We start from the raw sequence: 21,651 nt of genomic DNA on the forward strand, positions 1-21,651 counted from the left end.
TGGGAAAAATTATAAATATTGGTTGTGTAATGTATCATATTTTGTGCTGTGTACGAGATGAAAAGAAAGTTTTTTTTTTTTTTTTCACAAATGTGGGAAAATAGGATAGATAATTGCTTTGTTACAAATTTGGGAAAATCAGTTGTGATTATTGTTATTATAAAGCATATTTAGTGTGTACAGTAATGTGGCATTGGCAAGGTTGGGTGAGGAAGGGTATGGAGTTGCCCTTGAACACCCGTAGATTTTTTACCTGCCTTATCTGGATTTTGCCCTTGCCCAACAAAGCCTTTGCTCTATTAATCTGGGTAATGAGGGATTACCGTACACATGCATATAATTTTTTTCTTTTCTCTTCACTGTAACTCATTAATGCATCTTGTAAGTTATGACATGGGAAGTTCAGGTCCACGAAGTTGAGGTGTATCATAAATGTAAATAAGATATTCTGCACCATAGGCTGAAGGATGTGTTAACAGTTCCTATTACCATACAATACATTTTATCAGTGCTTTGGAAGGAAAGAAGATTAAAGAAGCTGAGATATAATGAAGGATTGGATATCAGGACATTCAGAAAAGACAAGAAAAGGGAACAAAAAACAAAATAAAAGTAAAGAAGAGAAGATAAGACATACATTGAGAAAAGCTATTAAGATAATCCACAAAATTTTTTAAAATCAACTGAATATGTAACAGCTGAGTAATGTTAAATATAAGAAGTAAGCATTAATGAGAGGGAGAGAGATTGTTGGGCTTTTTTTGATCAAGCCCTTGGGGAGTTTTTCATTCTAAATACTTTGTTCAAGACTAAAATTTAATATAAGTTTAGAGTTTGTGTGTGATGATTGTAATATTATACTTCATTATTGTTCTTTATATATCTTTTCTTTCTCAGAAACCACCTCCATATGTACGAATAGACTCCAACCGTCCTGTAGGTAATGTTCGTCTCAACAAATTGGACCTTGGAGCTGTAAATCGATGCGAGTGTGATCCTTTCTCAGAAAACCCATGTGGATCAGATGAGAAGTGCTTAAATAGGTACAGAACTGCAATGGTAATTTTTTGTGACTATTAGATAGTAGGAGTTAAGAGAAATATAAAAAATTGTTCTTATATGTAATGCACCTGTTTTTGGTAATTATGTACTCCATGTATTGTGTATTGTACTGATAAGAGAGGAATTAGTCTGATGGTGAAGAGCATTGTTTACTGAGACAAGAAAGATTTGTATGCTTTTCATAATGAATAGTTTTTGGAATATATACTGTAGAAAGAAAAAAAATTGCATGCATTGTATTGCACTTGGACCCAAAGAATTTTTGTTTGATTTATTGGATCTGCATTGGGAATACATGTAGTATTGAGGATTCTTGGTATAGAGCAAATAGAGGAGTTTCACGTAATTCAGGGCAGTTTTTCCCTTTTTTCCCCATTTCTTATGAAAAATATAAGGCAGCCCTATGCTTTTAATTGCTAAAGTTCAGGCTGCCAGCACGTAATTAGAGAGCTGCCTATACATAGTGCTGGTAACACAAACTGCAGTACTGGAGTGAGTGGATGTTAGTTGATGGATATAGTAGTAGTTGATATATTTAAGAAGTTACAGAAACAGGTGAAGGAGTTTTAAAAAGTATTTGTAAGCCAATGAAGGTGAAAGCAAATGCTAAATTGATTGATTAGGTTATTGTGGACAGAAGAAGAGTGAAGTGGTTGAGTCTTATGTTCAATTAATGAAAATAAACAGATAATGATAGAGAGAGATGTGTCAAACAGTGTGTGAAGCCAGGAATGTAGCACGAACTTTATAAAAAATTTAAAGAAGATTTTAGAACAGTTTTATCTTCATGTAATTTTAGGAAATTAAGTATGAAGAGTAGGAAATAGGTTGAAGCTCTTTGCCTGGTTTTATGTAGAATGAAGAAAAAAAAAAAGTTGAAGGGGTGAGAAGTTGACATGTAGTGAAAAGAGGTTAGCATAGGTAAAAAGATGACTTATAGTATTTTGAGGGATTTTGGTCATGTGGAGAGAATAATGTATGCTGGAAGTTTTCAGAGGAGAGGTTTCAAAATATTAATAAACGAGAAAAAATATTGTAGTTAAAAAATAACTATGTCCTATTGATAGCTGTATTTTGATTAGGCATTATTTTGAGTAAGTATATATATACCAGAATAAATAATGACAAGAACTTTACAGTAGGATTATTGAAACTCAAGCATTCATAGAAATAATATATCCCAAAAGTAGTTGAAAAAGTTACCCAAATAAATGAAGACAATGCCAACACTGAAAGGGTAATTCCAACAAGGTACAGTAATGCTTATTCTTTTATATTTTTATTAACTAATACAGTATAATAATGTAACAGTAATTACATTATAAGCATTTTTATCTTTAGAACATGATTAAATAACAAAGTGAATGGGTTCACTCAAGTTAAATTAGCACTGAAAATAAAAATGCAATTAAAGGAATCAAAAACCAATAATTTGCTATAATTGCACTCATCCTATTCTTATATTCAATAATATACACAGTGTGATATTGTAGTTGCGTGTTCATGGCTATTTATACTGAAGAGTGAATAAGCCCTTTAGATGTAAACATTGAGTGAAAGACACTTAAGGTTTGAGATTACCATCATTGTGGCGAATCAGCTTCTGCTTCCGTTTTCTTAGCAAGCATCATAGCCTAGCCCAGCATACTTTAAACATTCTTAGAATGTTTATATTGACTTACATCCTAGCCTAGCTAACAGAAATTCTGTCACCTGCAATTACCTTATAGGTAATGTAATTAGATATAGTGATGGATAGTACAGTACATTTATGTAGTCTTTCATTGTTTTTACTTGCATTTTCACTTCACCCCATACAAGTTAAAAAAAAAAAACAAAAAAAACTTATAAACCTCATTCAGTACCTGTATCAGTGATGGTTATGTACATGTTATTAAAAATATTTTTAAACTACTACCAAGTCCAAAGCCCAGGTGTATGTGTGTTGCATGTAGCTTTTTTTTTTTTTCTATCAATTATTATGTTAATATAATTTTTATATCTTTCATTTACTCTACTAAATTAAATTTTATTTTTTTTTTTTCTATATAGTATGCTTACTTTACGTGACTTAGCGTAGTTGCTTGACTTTGTATATATCCTTCACTGATCTATCCCTTTTTAACATGTTTGTTTTTGTTTCAGAATGCTAATGTTTGAATGTGTTCGAGAAGTTTGTGGAGCTGGGGATAGATGTGGTAATCAGCGGTTTCAGAAACGACAGTATGCTAATGTCCGATCATTTAGAACTGATGAAAGGGGATGGGGTTTAAAGACTTTGGAAGATGTTAAGAAAGGTAGGTACTGTAGTCCATATTTCATAGTTTGTAAACTCAGTTATACAGAAATTATAAAGAATACTTTTCCTGACTAGAAAATAAATTAGAAAATTTTACAAAAATGGATGTATTTGTAAATAAGCAAATTTGTAAGTCAGCCAAATCATCAAGGTCATCACAAGTCTCCTTTTGAGACAGACCACTAAAGTAGAAAAAAAAATAAAAAAAACTTAATACTGTCTATATATTTGAATATTGGGTGCCTTCCTTTTGTCATAGTCTCTATACACTTATATTTGTACTCTCCTAACAATACTTGAATATCCCATACATGTATGTCATCAGAATCTCAAGACTGCAAGTTATAAAACTTGAAGTGAGTTAACCCATCAGTAAATAATTTAAATCTTGGATAAACTGGGTGAGTTTAAGTTGTCAGTAAAGGCATGTAGACTTGTTTAAAAATAAAAATACAGCCTCCAAGTTTAAAAAAAAATACAGCCTCCAAAACCTATGAGCTCTTCTAAAGAAATAATCATCAGCTCCCAGCAGCTTGTAAGTGGGCTTTAGATGCAAAGAATATAGAGGAAAAGCAGAAATAAAGCAAGCTAGGTGTAAATGAGTTACTTGAAAGTTGGAACAAGGGAAAAAGTGGAGAAGTGATGGAAATGCTAGCCACTGGAAACATGCATTTTTATGTACAGGAGGCAAGATACAGAGAAGCAAACACAGAGTAATTGGTAGTGACCTGGAGAAATATAGAGCAGACATACTGGCTAAAGAAATGGTGGATATGATAGAAGGGGGACTGATAAGTGAAAGAGTAATGAAGATTAAGATCATTTTGGTAGAATATAATGAATGTTTTCTCAGTATACTGAAAGCTATAAAAACAAACAAGTCTTCCGACATTAAGAAGCACAGAGAAATCAAAGAAAAGGATTACGTTGTTATACTGTACCATGTATGTCTTGCATAACTTAGCATAGACTGCTGTTAGCAGATTTGATAGTGGGAGGGGGGAGACAAGCGGAAGAAGTCAGTAGAATAAAAACAGAAAATTAAGTCAAAAGGAAACCATTGACAGAAGGCATAGAAGAGGCAGCAGTAGTATTCACTTTGTCTCCCGTAAAGAGATTGACATAGAGAAAGATGAATGGTGAAATAAAGGTGTGCAATAAGAGACAAGAAAGTCTTGAAGCTCTTGGTAGAGGATAGGTAGGGGAAGAGACTATGAATGTGTGCAGAGCGAAGAGGGGAAGGAAGCTACTAGACATTGCAAGGGCAAAGATGAAGAACTTTGAGGACTGGGACCAGAATCTCAGCATAGCAAAAAGAATAATTATCCAGGATAGTGTTATAATTAAGGATACATGGATAGGATGTCAATTGAGACAAGATGAAAATGGAGAACATTCAAGTTGAAAGAGAATGGAATAATGGATTTGTGGTGGCAGTATTATGAAAGTATTAATGAAGAGAATGAATATGAACTTGAGGATATTTTAACATGAAAAGTGAGTTGCACTAGTCATTTAACATTTCCTACACATCTCAACATTTGTCTTGTCACATAACACTACCTACAAAGTGCATATTTTTCAATTGCTCAATTTCTGGTCAAATTGAAGTCATTGGTAAATATTAATCAGCAAATTTTGTGTAGACAAAATCATAAAAGAAAAAATTGCAAGGTCAGGTTGTTTGTACAGTATTTATCAGTTCAGCATTACAGTTGTTGCAACCCCCACCCCTTCCCAAATATCTTTGGAATGTATGTGTTGCAAATTAAGTACCCAAAGATCTGCTTGAAAATATGAAAATTTACTGCTGAGGAGCATATCAGTGCCAAAACCAATGGCCAGAAAAATTACCTCATCTTGTTTGTTTGTATTAGCTTTTAAGCAGTTATGCAGTCTACTGGAAAGCTCATGCCTACTGTTTTCTTTGAAGGTTAAATAAACCAGTAATGGAAATAATTATATAAATAGGGATTAAATGAAGTTACTGTGATCTGATTAACCATAAGCCATTCAAGGGAGATAATTATTCATTATTTATCTTTGCTCCTCATAACTTACAGAGACTTCTCCCATTAATTAATACCAGTAACTGTGTCCACATTTAGAGAGAATAGTTAGTTCTAGCACATCATATCTAGTTCAGAAGTCATATGTGATGCACATTTTCTTGGTGAGGTCGAGAACATTTTAAAATACTAAAAATAGATACAGTATATGTATTTAAAAGAACACAGACTTTAAAGGGTTACACTTTGAAAAAGCCAATTGATTATTTCCATGTATGCTCTTCAGTAAGCAATATGAACAATATCTAAATGTAATCTCTCCCCACTTCATTTGTTAAATATATATGTATATATATATATATATATATATATATATATATATTTTTTTTTTTTTTTTTTTTGGTATAAGAACATTGTTTTGTAACTCCATTATTTTACAGGGGAATTTGTTATTGAGTATGTTGGAGAACTCATAGATGATGAAGAATTTCATAGACGCATTGAAGAGATGCACAAAGTGAAAGAGGAAAATACTTCTCCCATTAATTAATACCAGTAACTGTGTCCACATTTAGAGAGAATAGTTAGTTCTAGCACATCATATCTAGTTCAGAAGTCATATGTGATGCACATTTTCTTGGTGAGGTCGAGAACATTTTAAAATACTAAAAATAGATACAGTATATGTATTTAAAAGAACCACAGACTTTAAAGGGTTACACTTTGAAAAGCCAATTGATTATTCCATGTATGCTCTTCAATAAGCAATATGAACAATATCTAAATGTAATCTCTCCCCCACTTCATTTGTTAAAATATATATGTATATATATATATATATATATATATATATATTTTTTTTTTTTTTTTTTTTTTTTTTTTTTTTTTTTTTTTTTTTTGGTATAAGAACTTTCTGCATTGTTTTGTAATATCCATTATTTTACAGGGGAATTTGTTATTGAGTATGTTGGAGAACTCATAGATGATGAAGAATTTCATAGACGCATTGAAGAGATGCACAAAGTGAAAGAGGAAAATTACTACTTCTTGACCATAGACAAGGACATTATGATTGATGCTGGACCCAAGGGAAATTTGGCGAGGTAATTATTTTTGTTAGGAATTAATAGAATTATAGTACAGTATTTCCTCAATTATTCTGCGTTAATACATTCAGGGCCCTTGCTGATATTGGAAATTTGTGGGTTCTTTAAAAAAAAAAAATGGATATGGATGTATAAGTAACAATTTCGTAACTCTTTCCTATTATGTCACCACATGGTATTTTATTTGCTTAAAAAGAATGCAGAATCCACTATACAGTACTGTGCACAAACACTGAAGTGCACTATGAAAGTTTAAATGCATGTAAAGGAAAGATATGGTAGGGTCCTGTGTACATTGCAATACAGTACTGTACATGTATATGAAATGTATATATAAAAATTTCTCTCTCTCTCTCTCTCTTCTCTCTCTCTCTCTCTCTCTCTCTCTCTCTCTCTCCTCTCTCTCTCTCTCTCTACTCTCTTGTGAGCAATGCTGAACTGCTTATGTTGGCAGGATTTGAATAACTCCTTAGCATAGCAAATAATTTGTATAGTTTACCTCAGCGTGATGCTTACATGTATGCATACACATACTCACTGTAGTTTATATGAACAAGTTACTACCATTTTGTATTGCCTTTTGGTAAACATTAAAAATCTAATAAACATTTCACTTAAATTTGTGTGTATTAAAGATGTATTACAGCGATATTGTTATTTATTTTGTATAGCATACAAAAATTTATGAAATGTTTGCATCATTGGAAACACATCATAAGCTGCTAGAGCTTAGGCAGTCTTATATCTTTGGTTGAAACCTGTGGTATGTAATGTATCATATTTACTGTTTAACACAGCTATATTAATCACATTTCATTAAGGGATATCGACTCTCATGTACTGTATATCATGTTCTTACTTTCAATATGAGCCACTTATAGCAACAAGGTGACATATGCAGTTCTCTCAGGGTATTAAAATCACCCTGTGAGTAACCATAGATTTAGAGAGAGATGCAAAGCTGCAATTTTCATTATCTTTGAAGGCTGAAGAAGTAAGTTACACTTCACATCTGACTAATCCATTATAAAAGCTTTTGGAATATTGAGAGAGATTACACAGTTTTGAACCATTACAACTGAACGAACAGCAGATAAGATTTAAAGGCAGTTCTCAATTATGGTATGTCTTAGACTTTTATGGACTTGGAATGCTTATTACCCCCAGCTCATTCTAATTTAATGGTAACAACTGAATGAAAAGTTAACAAGAGCTAAATAGAAAGAGAATTAAGACTTACAGACCTATTTTTTCGGTTTAATAAAAACTACTGTGAAACAGCCAATACTTACATGTGAGATACAGGTAAACCATCCTCCACTCTTCAGATGATCCAGTGCTACCCGCAATCAAAATATTTGTGATTTTTTTTCCTGTGGATGATATCTTCAGAACAGAACCTCAGAGGGTTAAATAATATATTGCTGTAAAATATCTTAATATTAAATAATATTGCTGTAAGATCACAGTATTAATATTATAGGTGTGTGTGAGAGATAAGAAAGACCTTAGGCTAGCTAGATATACTTGTACAAATGTGTTTGTTTGTACAATTGATGGCTTTGGGGGAAACCCCTTAACAAGCCAAAAAGTACAGGTTTTATTATTTCTCTTTTACAGTAATTTTTTTTATTGTTGTTAGTTAAGAGGCTTCAAAATAACATTGAAGGGCTGCAAAGTCAGTCTCTCTCTCTCTCTCTCTCTTCTCTCTCTCTCTCTCTCTCCTCTCTCTCTCTCTACCTCTCTCTCTCTCTCTCTCTCTCTCTCTCTGACTCTCTCTCTCTCTCTCTCTCTCTCTCTCTTAAGAAGCCCCAGAATTGTGGTGATGTGTTTTTTTTTTTTTTTTTTTTTTTTTTTTTGTGTGTGTGTGTGTGTGTGTGTGTGTATTGTGTGTGCTAAGCATCTTTTAATTTTTCATTGTTATTTCAGGTTTATGAATCATTCTTGCGAACCAAACTGTGAAACACAAAAGTGGACAGTTGGAGGAGACACCAGAGTGGGGCTCTTTGCTCTTTGCGACATCCCCGCTGAATCTGAACTCACCTTTAATTATAACTTACAGTGTGTTGGAACAGAAAAGAAAAAATGCAACTGCGGTTCAGCTAATTGTAGTGGATTCATTGGTGCTAAAGTACAAAAGGTAAGGGGTATATTGCAAATACTAGTTGAATAGCTTTTGGTTTGCACTTTTAGAAGGTTAATTAACCAATACACTGTATGGTTGAGGATATTTAGTAATGCTATGCATCGTGTTCTGGCAATGATCATCATACTTGATACAGAAGGAAATGGGCCCCTATATTAAAAGGAAAGGCAGTACTGTGTACAATACATGCACAGGCTGAAGACTACTGCCAAGTTAGTAAGACTTAAGTAAAGTATTTTAATAAGTAGGCAATATTGCCAACAAATGTTATCCTCAAATGTTCTTTTCTTTATACTTGCATGACGTTTCAGTTAAAGTTTCTTTTATTCCTCGCTACAGAAATTTGTATATCACACCTATTCTCATATTGAAACATTTTTAGTACTTATTTGTTTTTTCATTGATGGCATTACTATTTTGCCATGGTCCATGAAATTAATTCATCAGCGTTAACGCAGTGTTTATTCGTACATCTGATACACTAATGATTGGTATCGGCTTTTAATTCTGAAGAGTTCAGAAGTTAGAATGGGAATCTCCAAAACATTTCCTCCTTAAATGTATTCTTGAATCTTGCTCTAGAGGTGGTACGTTGTCTTTCTACTCATTGTAATCCCAACCACTAATTCAATAATTTGTTCATCATTTCTGGTATTGGTGACTTGTGAAATGTTCTTCAAAGGTAACAAGGCCAGTGGTCACCAAGCCTGTTATATTTGCAGGATCTACTGTTTTATTTATTTCTCATAATTTGAATCTTATCAGCAGTATTTTTATAAGGGAGTTTTACTTGATGACAGCACTTGGTGTGTCTTAATTTGTTTCTTAACAACCCTATTTCTGAAAATTATCCCAAATTGTGGTCACAAAATTGTTCTAGGAAATTCAGTCCCTTTAAACACATTCCACAGGTAATAGTGTGCTTTGTGGCTGGATTTGTGTGTCAGCTACAGGAGTCATTATTTTGGTGCTCACTGTCATTGTGAAACCTAAAAGCTCCTCTCTCTCTCTCTCTCTCTCTCTCTCTCTCTCTCTCTCTCTCTCTCTCTCTCTCTCTCTCTCTAATGACATTCAGTGCAGTATGGTAATGTACTTAATGCAGTAATGTAGTGTTACATATATTGTCCAGCCTGTATGTGTGCAGGTGTATATGCACATGTACGCAGAGCAGTGTGGTAAACTATGCACAAACTGCATTTGCTCTTCTTTCTCCATGAAAATTTTTAAAGAATAACAGAGAGAGAGAGAAGCTTATAGAAAAACCAAATTGTTAATGGGGGAAAATTTTTTCAGACAGAGAAAGGTGAGCAAATGCAAAGTAAGTGCACAGTTTACCTTAGTGCTATGCATGTGAGTACATACAGACTGAAAAATATATGTATGTAACGCTATATTACTGTCTAAGGTGCAGTAATATACTGCATTAAATAAATGGCAAAAAATACTATATGAGAGAGAGAGAGAGGGGGGGGGGAGGGGTGTTGGGGGCACAGTAAGCTCATAGTGTTTCATAATTTGTTAAAATAGACACAAAGATGTTTATGGGTTTTTTATATTTTATGTTTTTGTGTATTTCACACAACTTAACATAATTAGGGAAAACTTCTGCTGTCAGCTACATTTTTTTAAAATATACTGGACATTGCATTGTGGTACACATCTTTAGAAGCAATTTGCAATATACCTATGAAATTTAATGACTTTATTAATTATGAAGAACTTGGCAAAAAGCTTATTACATTTTCATCAAATTGAAAAAGAAAAAGTAGAGTTGCAAAAACACACCTAAAGGTGAGGGCAACAAAAACACACCAGTGTTTAAATTAGCTCTGACAGGTCACTTTGTTGTGAGTTACCCAATGCCACAGTTAATTTATGTAAAGGTTTCAGTGTACAGTAATGTAAATAACAAAATGGTAAACAAAACTGTACTCTTCTATTGTCCAGTGACAACTAGGGGTGTACCATAGTGAAGTGGACAGCACGGTCATGAGTTAGGTTTCTTGTAGTACAATTACAGTCCTGTTTGGGTGTAGCAGGTTGGCCTTTAGTATAATAGGTGATAAACAATTAAAATGACAGTGTTTCACTTAAAGATACATTGAATTAACTTTTTTCACACTTAAGCAATGTATACTGTTGGTTCAGTAGGCTGGCCAATGTTTTTACATAAGGACTTGAAATATATTTCACTTTATGTTAAATACTTTTGACAAACACTTAAAAATCACTCTCCAAGGATGCTGGTTTTGAAAGCACCTGCAAAAACTGTCAAATGGCTACTTGTTTTTATGTCCTTCAGTAGTGGATAGATTTCTTGTGTAAAATTGTGTGCACTCATACAAATGATTGGTCAGCAGACTTGGTGTCATGAGACCCAAGGGGGTCTGTAACTGCATCAATGATTTATTATCACTCAGCAAGATCAGTATTGGAACTTTCTGGTCAACTAAAACAGGCATTAATTTCTTTCTCCATCACCTTGAGCTAACAGGCTGCATGCAGTGTTTCTGGGCATTAAAACCCACAATCTCCTCCCTCTCTTCTGTATCAGTGAGCATAGTCACAGAATACCATTTCCTCCAACATTGCTATACTATTTGTAGCTTGACTTCCCAGCCCATACGGATCATATAAATAGCATCTTTATATACACCCCTAAAATTCAGTAATTGGACCTTCCTAACTCAAAGCTTCACTCAAAGTGATGTCATCTGTATGTTAAAACTATTGATCCATAGGCTGGCTGAGGCTGGTTATATTGGGGGGAAAGTTTGCAGCAGATGAGCTCTATGCTTGAAGGTGCTCTCTGCAGTTAACCACCAAAAGAGAATGTTAATCTTGGTAGGGTATCCTTGATACTTGGCACAAATACACGCCTGAACCATTCTCAAAATGGATCTCCACCCAATACCTTTGGCATGGCAGTCTTGTGAAGGCTTTTTTAATTCTCAGAATAATTAGATGTTGAATATTTTCCTACAGAGCATAATTTCTCTTTGAGAGCCGGTCATATTATTGCACCCACACAGCGTATCCGTACTGTGCTTGAATCCTTGAGCTTAAACTCATGCTCAACCTGCCAGTGTGGATGTAGGGAGACATTGGTAGAACAATCCTGTTTCAGTGACATTTTAAATTTAATCTTGAGTTTGTTCGAACAGCCTCTCAGTCCTCAGTGGTCAGCTTGTTAAAATCATTACATAGTGTTCTGGAGTGGTATTTTATATGTACTTTCCTACATATGGAAAACCAGGGTGTTCTTTTTAATCTGGGACATCCCTTACTTGCATTCTGATATTTGCAAGTTTTTCAATAATTTTCTTTTATACATTTATATCCTATCAATTTACTTCCCTTTCATTAGTTTCTTATTTTTATACCAATAGTTTTTTGTATTTATCATTCTCTCTCTCTCTCTCCTCCTCTCTCTCTCTCTCTCTCTCTCTCTCTCTCTCTCTCTCTCTCTCTCAGCAAATCACAGTTCACAGGTACAATGGAACAAGAATGGCACAACCAACCCACTAGATGCTGTGGTGACAATCATATTAACTACAACTGACTTTGACAAAACAAAAAATGTTTGCACATTGCGTGAGAGTTCTAATTACAGTATTTGAATACTACAAAGGGTTCCTGTACTTGGAATGCAAGATACCACCTTCCATCCCTACTGTTCAAACCAGCCCTTGGATCAGACAGCTCAAGTAATGGCTCTTGTTGCTACTAGAGGCTTAAAGATCTGCTTAGATGTGAACTAATATTGGCTGAATGCCATTTTGTTTATTTTAAAATAAGTATGAAGTGGGATGATTTTGTGACCATAAAATGGGCCATTCATAAGTACTCTGTAATGGGTTTTTATGACAAACACTTTTTCAGAAAAAAATTTTGTTTCTCCTTGGCCTTGTTTATATTAGTTTGACTTTGCAGTCTCTGATTGCTGTAGAATACATTTAAGCCTTTTTTTTGTATATTCTTTAGTTGCAGTATTATAATTTCAGAATTGGTTGAAAGAAACCAGCAAGAGAACATAATCTTAATCCTCCACCTAAGTATATTGAGTGCTTATGTAATATCAGCAGATGCAGTACTAACCTGTTACCTTTTATTCATTCATTTTCCTTTTCCCCCATTGTGTTTCTCTTTTAAATAGCATGCATCATTTTGCTTATATTTAAGTTAGAGTGTTGAGTAATAATTTGATTAGTTTTTAAGTAGAACTTAAAACTTATGTATTATAGTTTTGTGATTCACAGTGTAGTCCATTTAGGCTTGGTATACATTGTAATGGAGTACAAATTGCTCTTCAGATTGCTCAGGAACAGATATTTAAACAACATAGCAAATCTAATGGCACTGATCCCCAGATAAGTCTTTAGGATCCTGAAAGAGCATTCATATGTTACAGAATGTACTTGAGAGGGGAAGTGACAAACTGCCAATCCTCTAGACAACAAACGCTTCTCTTGTCGGAAGGGATTAAGGTAGCAAGGTTACACTGCCTGTAGACACAAGGTATGGCATCAAAAAAATAAAAAATGGAAGGGTGCCACACATGCTTGTGCGCCCTGAAATTTAAACTGGAGGTCTTTTACGATGTTTAAAGGAAGCCTCTTAATTTTTCTCTTCCCCAATTATGTCTGCATAAATTGGCCCAGCCAGATTAAAAAAAAAAAAAAATGAGAAATTTTTGCATTTGCAAGAGATGAAGAGGCAAGTGGCATTTATACATACCAAAAGTTTTATACTTGATACCTTATTGGTAGAGTGGCTATTGGATTATAACTTGGGTTGATGTTTCAGTTAGGACAAAAATTGGTTCTTATATGACAGATAGACAGAAAAGTAGAAAATGGCTATCAAGTAATTGGAAGAAACCACTGAGGTTAACAGAGTTTATCATGCATTTACCTTTACTTTGAACTTCTCAATCTTCTTAAAATGAATCCCTAACATTTTCACTCTGTACATTATTATCATTGCCATTTTTACTTTAAATTTCCAGTCTTCAGAGCTAAAGGTGTGATGAGTTCTCTCCATTTGTACATGCCAAAAGTTTTACTTATAAATACCTTATTGGTGGTGCGGCAGTTAGAGTGTAACTTGGGTTGGTGTTCAGTTAGGACAGAAATTGGTTCTTTGTATTACACAAAAAGAAAAATAGAAAAAAATGGCTATCAAGTAATTAGAAGAGACCACTAGTGGTGAGTTTCTCATGTATTCACCTTTACTTTGAACTTCTCAGCCCTTTTTATATGAATCCCTAACATTTTCTTTCTGCACATTATCATCATTACCAATTTTACATTAAATTTTCTAGTTATCTGGGCTAAAGGTTTGATGAGTTCTCTCCATGCACTACAATTTTGTGCACTGTACCTAAATTGCTGTCTGGTCCAAGTCCTCATCTCAATACTTTCTCCATGTTTTTATGGTTCTTCCTACTTCCTGACATCTGGCCATATCCATATTGCCCATTTTATTGATTATTACCCTCTTCCTCATGTGTCCAAACCATCTCAGTTGGATCCATTTCTGTTGCTTCCTTGTTTATCAACCCAATAAGCATTAGTCGTGAATCTCAACATTTTGTTGTCACACCTTTTTAGGATCTTCACATGCTTTAGAAATTCTTACTAACAGCCCAGAAATTTGTCACTAAATGGGTGCAGATTACCACCTCCAAGGTATGCATGCCCACCTTAGTACTGTAATATTCTTCTCTTTGGTCTTACATACACTGAAAGCATCATCCTTTACATCACCTGTATAAATTCATTATTAGCATTTGGAAACTTAGTGTGTTGCACAACCTGATAAATAGGCATCTTCTATATGTGTTATACATATTAAATGTTTGTGTTCTAGATAGCATACATTAAATTGCATTTTGCAATTAATGACAATATGTTAATCTGAAGCACTACTTTAGATAAAACCCTATACAGCAGTTTGGTTTCTTATCTTACAATCTTGATTTCCCTTTTAATTTACATCAGATTGACCATATCTTTAGAAATGTGTTAAGCAATACAGTATTTTACTCATGTGCCAAATTCTGTACTCTAAAGAACACTGTGACCTTGATAGCTATTTCCATGTTAAATATACCATTATTTTCATCCCTGTCATCAACCTCTTGGTGAACATTTAATGGCAGAACAAAGTATTACTCTTTATAAATCAGTGATGCAATATCAGAATATAAATATTTTGTGTTTAAAAGAATTACAACAAAATTGGCAGCAATATTAGAGAGAGTTTTTACTTAGATAATAACTTTTGTTGAAGTAAGTGCCCCAAGCCTCAAGAGGCTTTCCTTTGGTCATGACATGGTAATTTATAAATATACAAATTTATCATGGTATTTTTCACATTTTATACATCAGATATTTTATTGTAATGACAGTATTGAAAACTTAGAATTTAGTGGTCGAACAGCTCTTGAGAATGTTTATAATTTTAAGTGATGAAGGTTATACAGTAATTATTTTTATTTAGTTTTCAGATGGCAAAAATATTGGGTACTTTTTTTATGAAAACTTTTGAAAATGATTAATGTTAATGATAACCTATAACATTTTGACCCCTTGAGGATGCAGTTGGATTGTCCAGAATTTCTGCTAGCTTCCCATGGAAGTATATCATCATCTAAAGTGGTGATCCCTAACCAAGCTGTTCAAGCTGGTTGCTAAGACTTCTTCAAACAATATTACTGTTATTAGTAGTAATATATTACCAGCCTAACCTTTTTACTGATAGTATACTGGCCATTTGTTTATAATTCACTAACCTCAGGCATTTTGATTCTTCACCAAGAACTCAGCCTTAACTGCCCATGACAGTTATGTTTCTCCTTGATTGCGAGGGAAAGAAATGTGGAAGGAATTTTATAAACGGTGTTTTCGTGGTGTTGGTATTTCATCTGTAATAATTAAAAAATGTCCAATTATTTTACTAATTCAACTGTAGGTCTCAAAACAAAACTTGACATTTTACTAATTCAACTGTAGGTCTCGAAACAAAACTTGAATACTCTACAACAGGTCATCTTACATTCCAGAAGTAATAATTATCACGCTTAATAGATTTTCAAGTACATAATGTAGACAAATATAATTTAAAAGTAAAAATTTTGTTAGCTGACAGTTTACACAGCTTGACATAATTCTCTATGTTAGGTTTTAATTGAATATAAAAAATTTTTATATCAAAACTAAAAAATATTTCCTACTCTTAAAATTATTTTGACAATTTTTTTCTGCTTATTCTTCTATCTTGATTTTAACCTTGACCAATTTCAATGGTAGCATGGATAGAGCTTTGAAACTGACCAACTAGGGTTTCAAAGTGTTATTTGTAAAACCACAGTACTCGCTTTCACACAAGAGAGAAAACCTCTAATAAAAAGGTTTATAAACCAGATCAGTGGAACAAACTTTTTTTTTTTTTTTAATACCTCAAGTTTAGTTCCAGCTCATGTACGTCAGGTTTCTCTCAATCCCTTAACTTATTTGTAAATTTTGTGCAGGTTAAAATTAACAATTACACCACTAGTAGCTGACAAGTTGTAAGCTAAAACTACAGATACTGTAAATTGCATAATGAAGATGAGTGTATTCTTAATTTCACACTGACAACTGCTTGAGTAATTAAACCACAATGTTTTATTCATGGAATCCACAGAGAAGCAAGTCCTTTCAAGCTTGGGATAATTTATAGTGCTTGAAAGGAAAGCTTATTGCATTCATTTTTTTTTGGGGGGGCCACTTATGCAGAATGTTAACTAGAAAAATTTTAACATTATAGACTCACATTAAAGAAGGGCTTCTGTAAATTCATTGCCTAATTGTGTGGTGTACATGAGTGTTAGAAATTTAGTATGGTTTTTCAGTGGTTAACCAGAATAGTGGAATGTTGGTGATGATATTTCAGCTTTTTCATTCATGGAACTTGCTTCTCATCATGAAAGTACAACCAGTGGCGTAATAAGTCTTAGCATGGTCTGGGGGGCAAGAACACTTTTTGCACCTCTCCTTAATTTTTTGATAATTTATTTTGTGACTCATTACCCACTTAATGACAGTAGCTAAAAAAAAATGGTCATCTTATTCAGGCCTGATATAACCCCTATTATAACATTTTCCAATACCGAAAATGTAAATTTGGAATTGATGAAGTATGGCTTATTCTGTGTGCTTCGACTACTTGCAAACCATTTTGATAACTGTCATCGAGTATTCAGAATCAAAATTTAAGGTACTAAGTACAACTCCTTAAATACTTGATATGTTATTTCCAAGTTACTTGCTCATTTGAATCATCAAGGTTTTCAAGTACATGAGAATTCTAGGTTGCCCTGACCTTTCAGAACTAGTAGTATAAACCCCAGTTGCTAGCAGTATGTTCAAAGCTATTCATAGATTTGGGAAAATATTTACACCTTATGAAAATATATCTTATTTCCCAGTGTCAAAGATGCTCCAACCTGGAAGACATCCCAATTTTGACTAGCAGAATTAAAAATCAACCTGGAAGACATCCCAATTTTGACTAGCAAAATTAAAAATAAACAAAGAGAATAAGGTTATGCCACTTTCACGGGTTGCCTTTATTTTAGTTGGTGCGCTGTGTTGCATTCATCTGTTCAGTTCAGTGAAAATACCATGGCTTCAGCTGATGCAAAATACTATCTGTGCTTTGGTTCGTGTATATTTTAATATTTAATAGTTTTTTTTTTTTAAGTTGACATACCAGTAAACTGAAAAACATGAACAAGTTACCGAGTGACTGCCAGCCATGTTTTGTCAAATTTTCTTGGTCAGCAGTGTTTTAGTTTTGTTTAATGAATGGGACTGCAGCTGGTGCAGTATTGTGAGATTTTGATGGTATTTGGCGTAGGATTATGCAGCTCTTTTTTTTTTTTTTTCCAGACAAAAGAAAGCTAAACACTTTTTTTTTTTTTATCAGACAAAAGAAGGCTAAACACCACCTAGGGAATATTAATAATATGGAATAACACTTTATTATGAGTTACACTTTGTAAAAGTACAGCATAAACATAACATCCCAAATACAGTAGAACAAATACAAACGGTAACGATTAAAATCCACACAGAAAAGATATTAAAAAATATTTGGATATTGTTACCATTTGTAAAAGTACCACACGCTTGTGACACAAACGTTTGACTATGATGGTCCTGGTATAGTAGGATTTGTAGGTAAACCCTATAAACTTACTGGAGTTTTATATTTTTTCAGCTAATCATTTCACCTTAGGTTCTTACAAGGATAGTGAAACTACTGATGAGGACAGTGAAAATACTGGTACTGATTTGCAATATTTCAGTTACTACTTGTTCATCAACTCCTCTATTTGCGTATATGGGGTAAATCTTCATAATGGCATATATATAGATATATATATATATTTTTTTTTTTACATTTTTTATACTTTTACATTGACCTTATTAAGAGGTCATGTACAGTTCTGATTATTTGTCTGGCAAAGATAACCTTCCTCTGGTGTTAGGAATGTGCCTATGAAGAACATAAACTTCAGCCTGTAGGACACAGTACAGGTTGACCATCACTAATCCGGCAATCAGTAGTCCAGAACAATCAGTAATCCGGCACAAATTTCGGCTAGAGTAATTTCCAATGTTTCCGCACTAATTTTTAAATTTCCCGGTCGTTATGCGCTAACTCGGGGCTTGCCAGCGCTTCCGATTTGGTGGCGCAGTGTGCTGCATCAACAAACTGGTAGCCTAGCCTACATTATACTGAACTCTATTCACATATTAACAGTATTATACAAACATCAACAAATGTGCATCTTTTTCATGGATCTTTTAAAAGTTATGCTTTACTACATTGTTTCAATTGTATTATAAATTAGATCAATGTTTTGTTTTGGGAATCTGTATTATGTGTTTATTTTAGCCGCATTAACCTAAGTTCAAAGCGCTTTCTTGCTTCTAGTTAGCCGAATGAATATGGATACTATTTATTTTGAACACGGATATTTTTGGATTATACGGAAGTGTTTTAAGTCTAAATATAACTTAAATACGCTTTCATTGTGAAATTAATTTAGCTATTTTTCGTTAATATATATGATCGTTGGGAATCACGGCTGGCCGTTTTAGTTTTTTTTTTGTGTGTGTGTGTGTGTGTGTAAAAAAGTCAAGATTCCGTTCACTATTTTCTCTTGATTTCATCATAATACAAGCTTTACGTATTTATCTTTTATCTGCGTGAAAAAAGTAGTAATTTGTATTCTTTCATGCCCAGTAGTTTTGATTAAAATACATTCTCTCCAGTTTTATTTACGGTCAAGTTTCATCCATGTTGCCGATGCACAATAATTTATAGTCATTAGCAGCTTGAACATTGTTTTCTCAGCTTCAGCTACAACTTACAGCTTTAAGTTACTGTAGCAGTATATTTCCCTGCCGATCTTTTCTCCAAAACGAATAAGGGTAGAGTGTAAAAAATATATCAGTCCTATTGTACAGCACTTAACGTCATTTGTAACATAACTACGGTAATTTTGTATTACTGTACGATGGCTGAAATACAAGCAAAACAGTTGTTATCCAATACGATTATTAGCAAAGCAACAGTTTCCCATTTGGTTGTTTATGGCTGTACGCATTTTTGCAAGAGTATAACGTTACTAACAATACTTTATCATTCTCATTACTTTTTAACTAGCAGATGGAATAAAGAGATGGAGGAAAAGAGGTTTTTTTCTATTGTAAGTTGGTCTCTCCTGCTGCCTGATTGTACCTGCTGCTCATGGGCCAATTCTAAAAATATTTCCTAAATATTTCGCATCGTATTAATTGCTAACCCATCGTAATCGTGAAGCTCAAAATATCGTAAGTTTCCTAATTATCGTAACTCGAGCACTACCTGTATTTGATAATTGTCTTTCTTTATTATCCAACTTGTACTGATTTATAGGATATTTTAATTCTAAGATTATGTGCTTAGCTACTGGGTCTCGTGTATTCTAGCCTAATAAATGGCTAATCCGGCACCCTCCAGGTCCCAGTGATGCCGGATTAGTGATGGTCAACCTGTATAAATTTCCAAGTCATATTGCAGGAAAATAATGGTGTCTGGAAAATTGGTTTGTGTTCTTTACTTTTCAACATATTTCAATTTTGAATTTCTCTCTACAATCCTGGTTATCACCATCTCAGCAGCGGATCCGAATTTCAAGCAGCCTGTTACGCTTTTCATAATGCAACATATTTACTGTTCAGCCTCAATCCAGCACCTGAAGTACTTTCACTGTGCATTGAATTTACAGTATTTTTTTTTTCAGTGGTCAATCCCCATGCTTCACATAGACTCTTGTGCACATTAAATGCTTCTTGATGAGACTTTTTATGGCTGCCATTCATTTCTTCTTCAGAAAAACAAGATCAGTAGCTGCCTGATAATAAATTTTTGGATCCAGAAGGCATTTTTCCACTCTGCTGTTAATAGATATTACAAGATTTTTTTTAATGCAACAGTACAGGGGAAATCAATGTTAGCATGAGCTGAAAAGTTATATGAGAAACACTGTTTTAGTCATACTGCCATTCGTACTTAGTTGCTCTTACTGTCCTAACAGTTCATCCAGCTTCTTGATGAATTGCCTCCTCTTGCACTCCACCAAAGGAAAGAGTTGTTAAATGGGCATATAAATAATAAGTGGCTTCAATTATACCAAAAAGAAATGCTTAGTTAAAAAATTATAATTTCATTTTATAAACACTGCTTCTAGGTTTTTGCTGAGAATGCTGTGTAGAATACATTATGGCCCCATCAATCAATAAAGTATGTCAGCTTTTCCTTTATATGTATGAAGTCAACTCATTTCTAATTGTCTTTTTTGTGAGGTAATGTCAACAAAGCAAATCAATTGGGCCAGTTGCTCACGGTGGTGTAAATCTGGCTTGGAATCAAACAGAATGCTGTAGTATTTGTTTCAGAGACATAAGATTTATTATATTTTGGATTTCGGGAAAAAAATTGAGGTTTGTTTGTCTACATACTGTTTTTAATGCAGAATTAACAAATTTCACAAGTTTTCAATTGAGTTTATTTTCACAGTATGACCACTGTCTAAGTACCTCTCTCCACTTACTTTTTCTTGATCAGTTTGTTGTGTAGGTCTTCATCAAGACTTCTCTAAAGAGAAATAGTGCTCAGTTTCTTTTTTATACAATAAGGTACTCATGTGGAATGTCACTATTTTCATGGGCGCATTTTTCGCTGTGAGTGGTTGTTTTGTAGAAAATACAGTGCTCTAGAACACTTGTAATGGTCACAGTAATATAAGCTGTAAATTTTGAAAATTATATCAATGGCAGTCAATAAGTGTAGGCACACAACACATTTGTTGTTGAACATTTGGGAGGGAGTGGGATCACAAGTGATTTCAGACTTGCTCTTCTTCATTAATATTGAATTAATAATAATAATAATTAACAGTCCCCACCAGAAAAATTTTGTGCCCCTTCACCCTTACACCCTGGAGTGATTGTTTTGTTGCTTCCACTTGCTATATCCAAGTACAATGCACTTAATCCCTTGATTATCCAGATTAATAGAACCAAGGGCCTGTAGGATAATGGCAAAATTTGGATAAGGACAATTAATATAAATATATAGGTGTTGAAAGGTAACTCCATACCCTTCCTTGTCTTACCTTGTCAATACCACATAACCATAAATACTAAATATGCTCATAAACAACAACCATTATATTTTTGCAAAAGGCAATTAACTGCCTTTTGTCACCATATTTTTAATGTATTTTTAGACAGCAACTTTCTTATCAGTTTTTATCATATTGTATTACCATACACAAGATAAAAAAATGTGTGAGAGAGCTATTGGCCGCCTAGGTTGGGTGTTCCATTTGTGTAAGTCAGATACACTATAACAGCTATATTCAAGATAATGGTAATGAAACTGATATCTCAGTTACTGAATCCATTCATACTGTAATGTTATCTTGTC

General features: G+C 33.6%; 1 protein-coding gene across 6 annotated transcripts in view; it reads left to right on the forward strand.

Annotated features, from left to right (window-relative positions):
• Nucleotides 1-21,651, forward strand: part of NSD (Nuclear receptor binding SET domain protein) — an 87,616-nt gene that overhangs the window by 54,478 nt on the left and 11,487 nt on the right. For 4 of the 6 annotated variants that reach the window (XM_067119773.1, XM_067119775.1, XM_067119776.1 and 1 more), the window contains 4 exons: nucleotides 898-1,043; nucleotides 3,208-3,359; nucleotides 6,317-6,473; nucleotides 8,406-8,616. In XM_067119773.1, coding sequence (XP_066975874.1) covers nucleotides 898-1,043; nucleotides 3,208-3,359; nucleotides 6,317-6,473; nucleotides 8,406-8,616 — 666 coding nt within the window. Of the gene's footprint in view, nucleotides 1-897; nucleotides 1,044-3,207; nucleotides 3,360-5,810; nucleotides 5,936-6,316; nucleotides 6,474-8,405; nucleotides 8,617-13,033; nucleotides 13,141-21,651 lie in introns of those variants that run through there. The other 2 variants (XR_010855857.1, XM_067119777.1) reach the window with 2 other exon arrangements.

Source organism: Macrobrachium rosenbergii, chromosome 17, assembly GCF_040412425.1.
Source record: "Macrobrachium rosenbergii isolate ZJJX-2024 chromosome 17, ASM4041242v1, whole genome shotgun sequence".
In the NCBI taxonomy this organism is placed as follows: Eukaryota; Metazoa; Arthropoda; class Malacostraca; order Decapoda; family Palaemonidae; genus Macrobrachium; species Macrobrachium rosenbergii.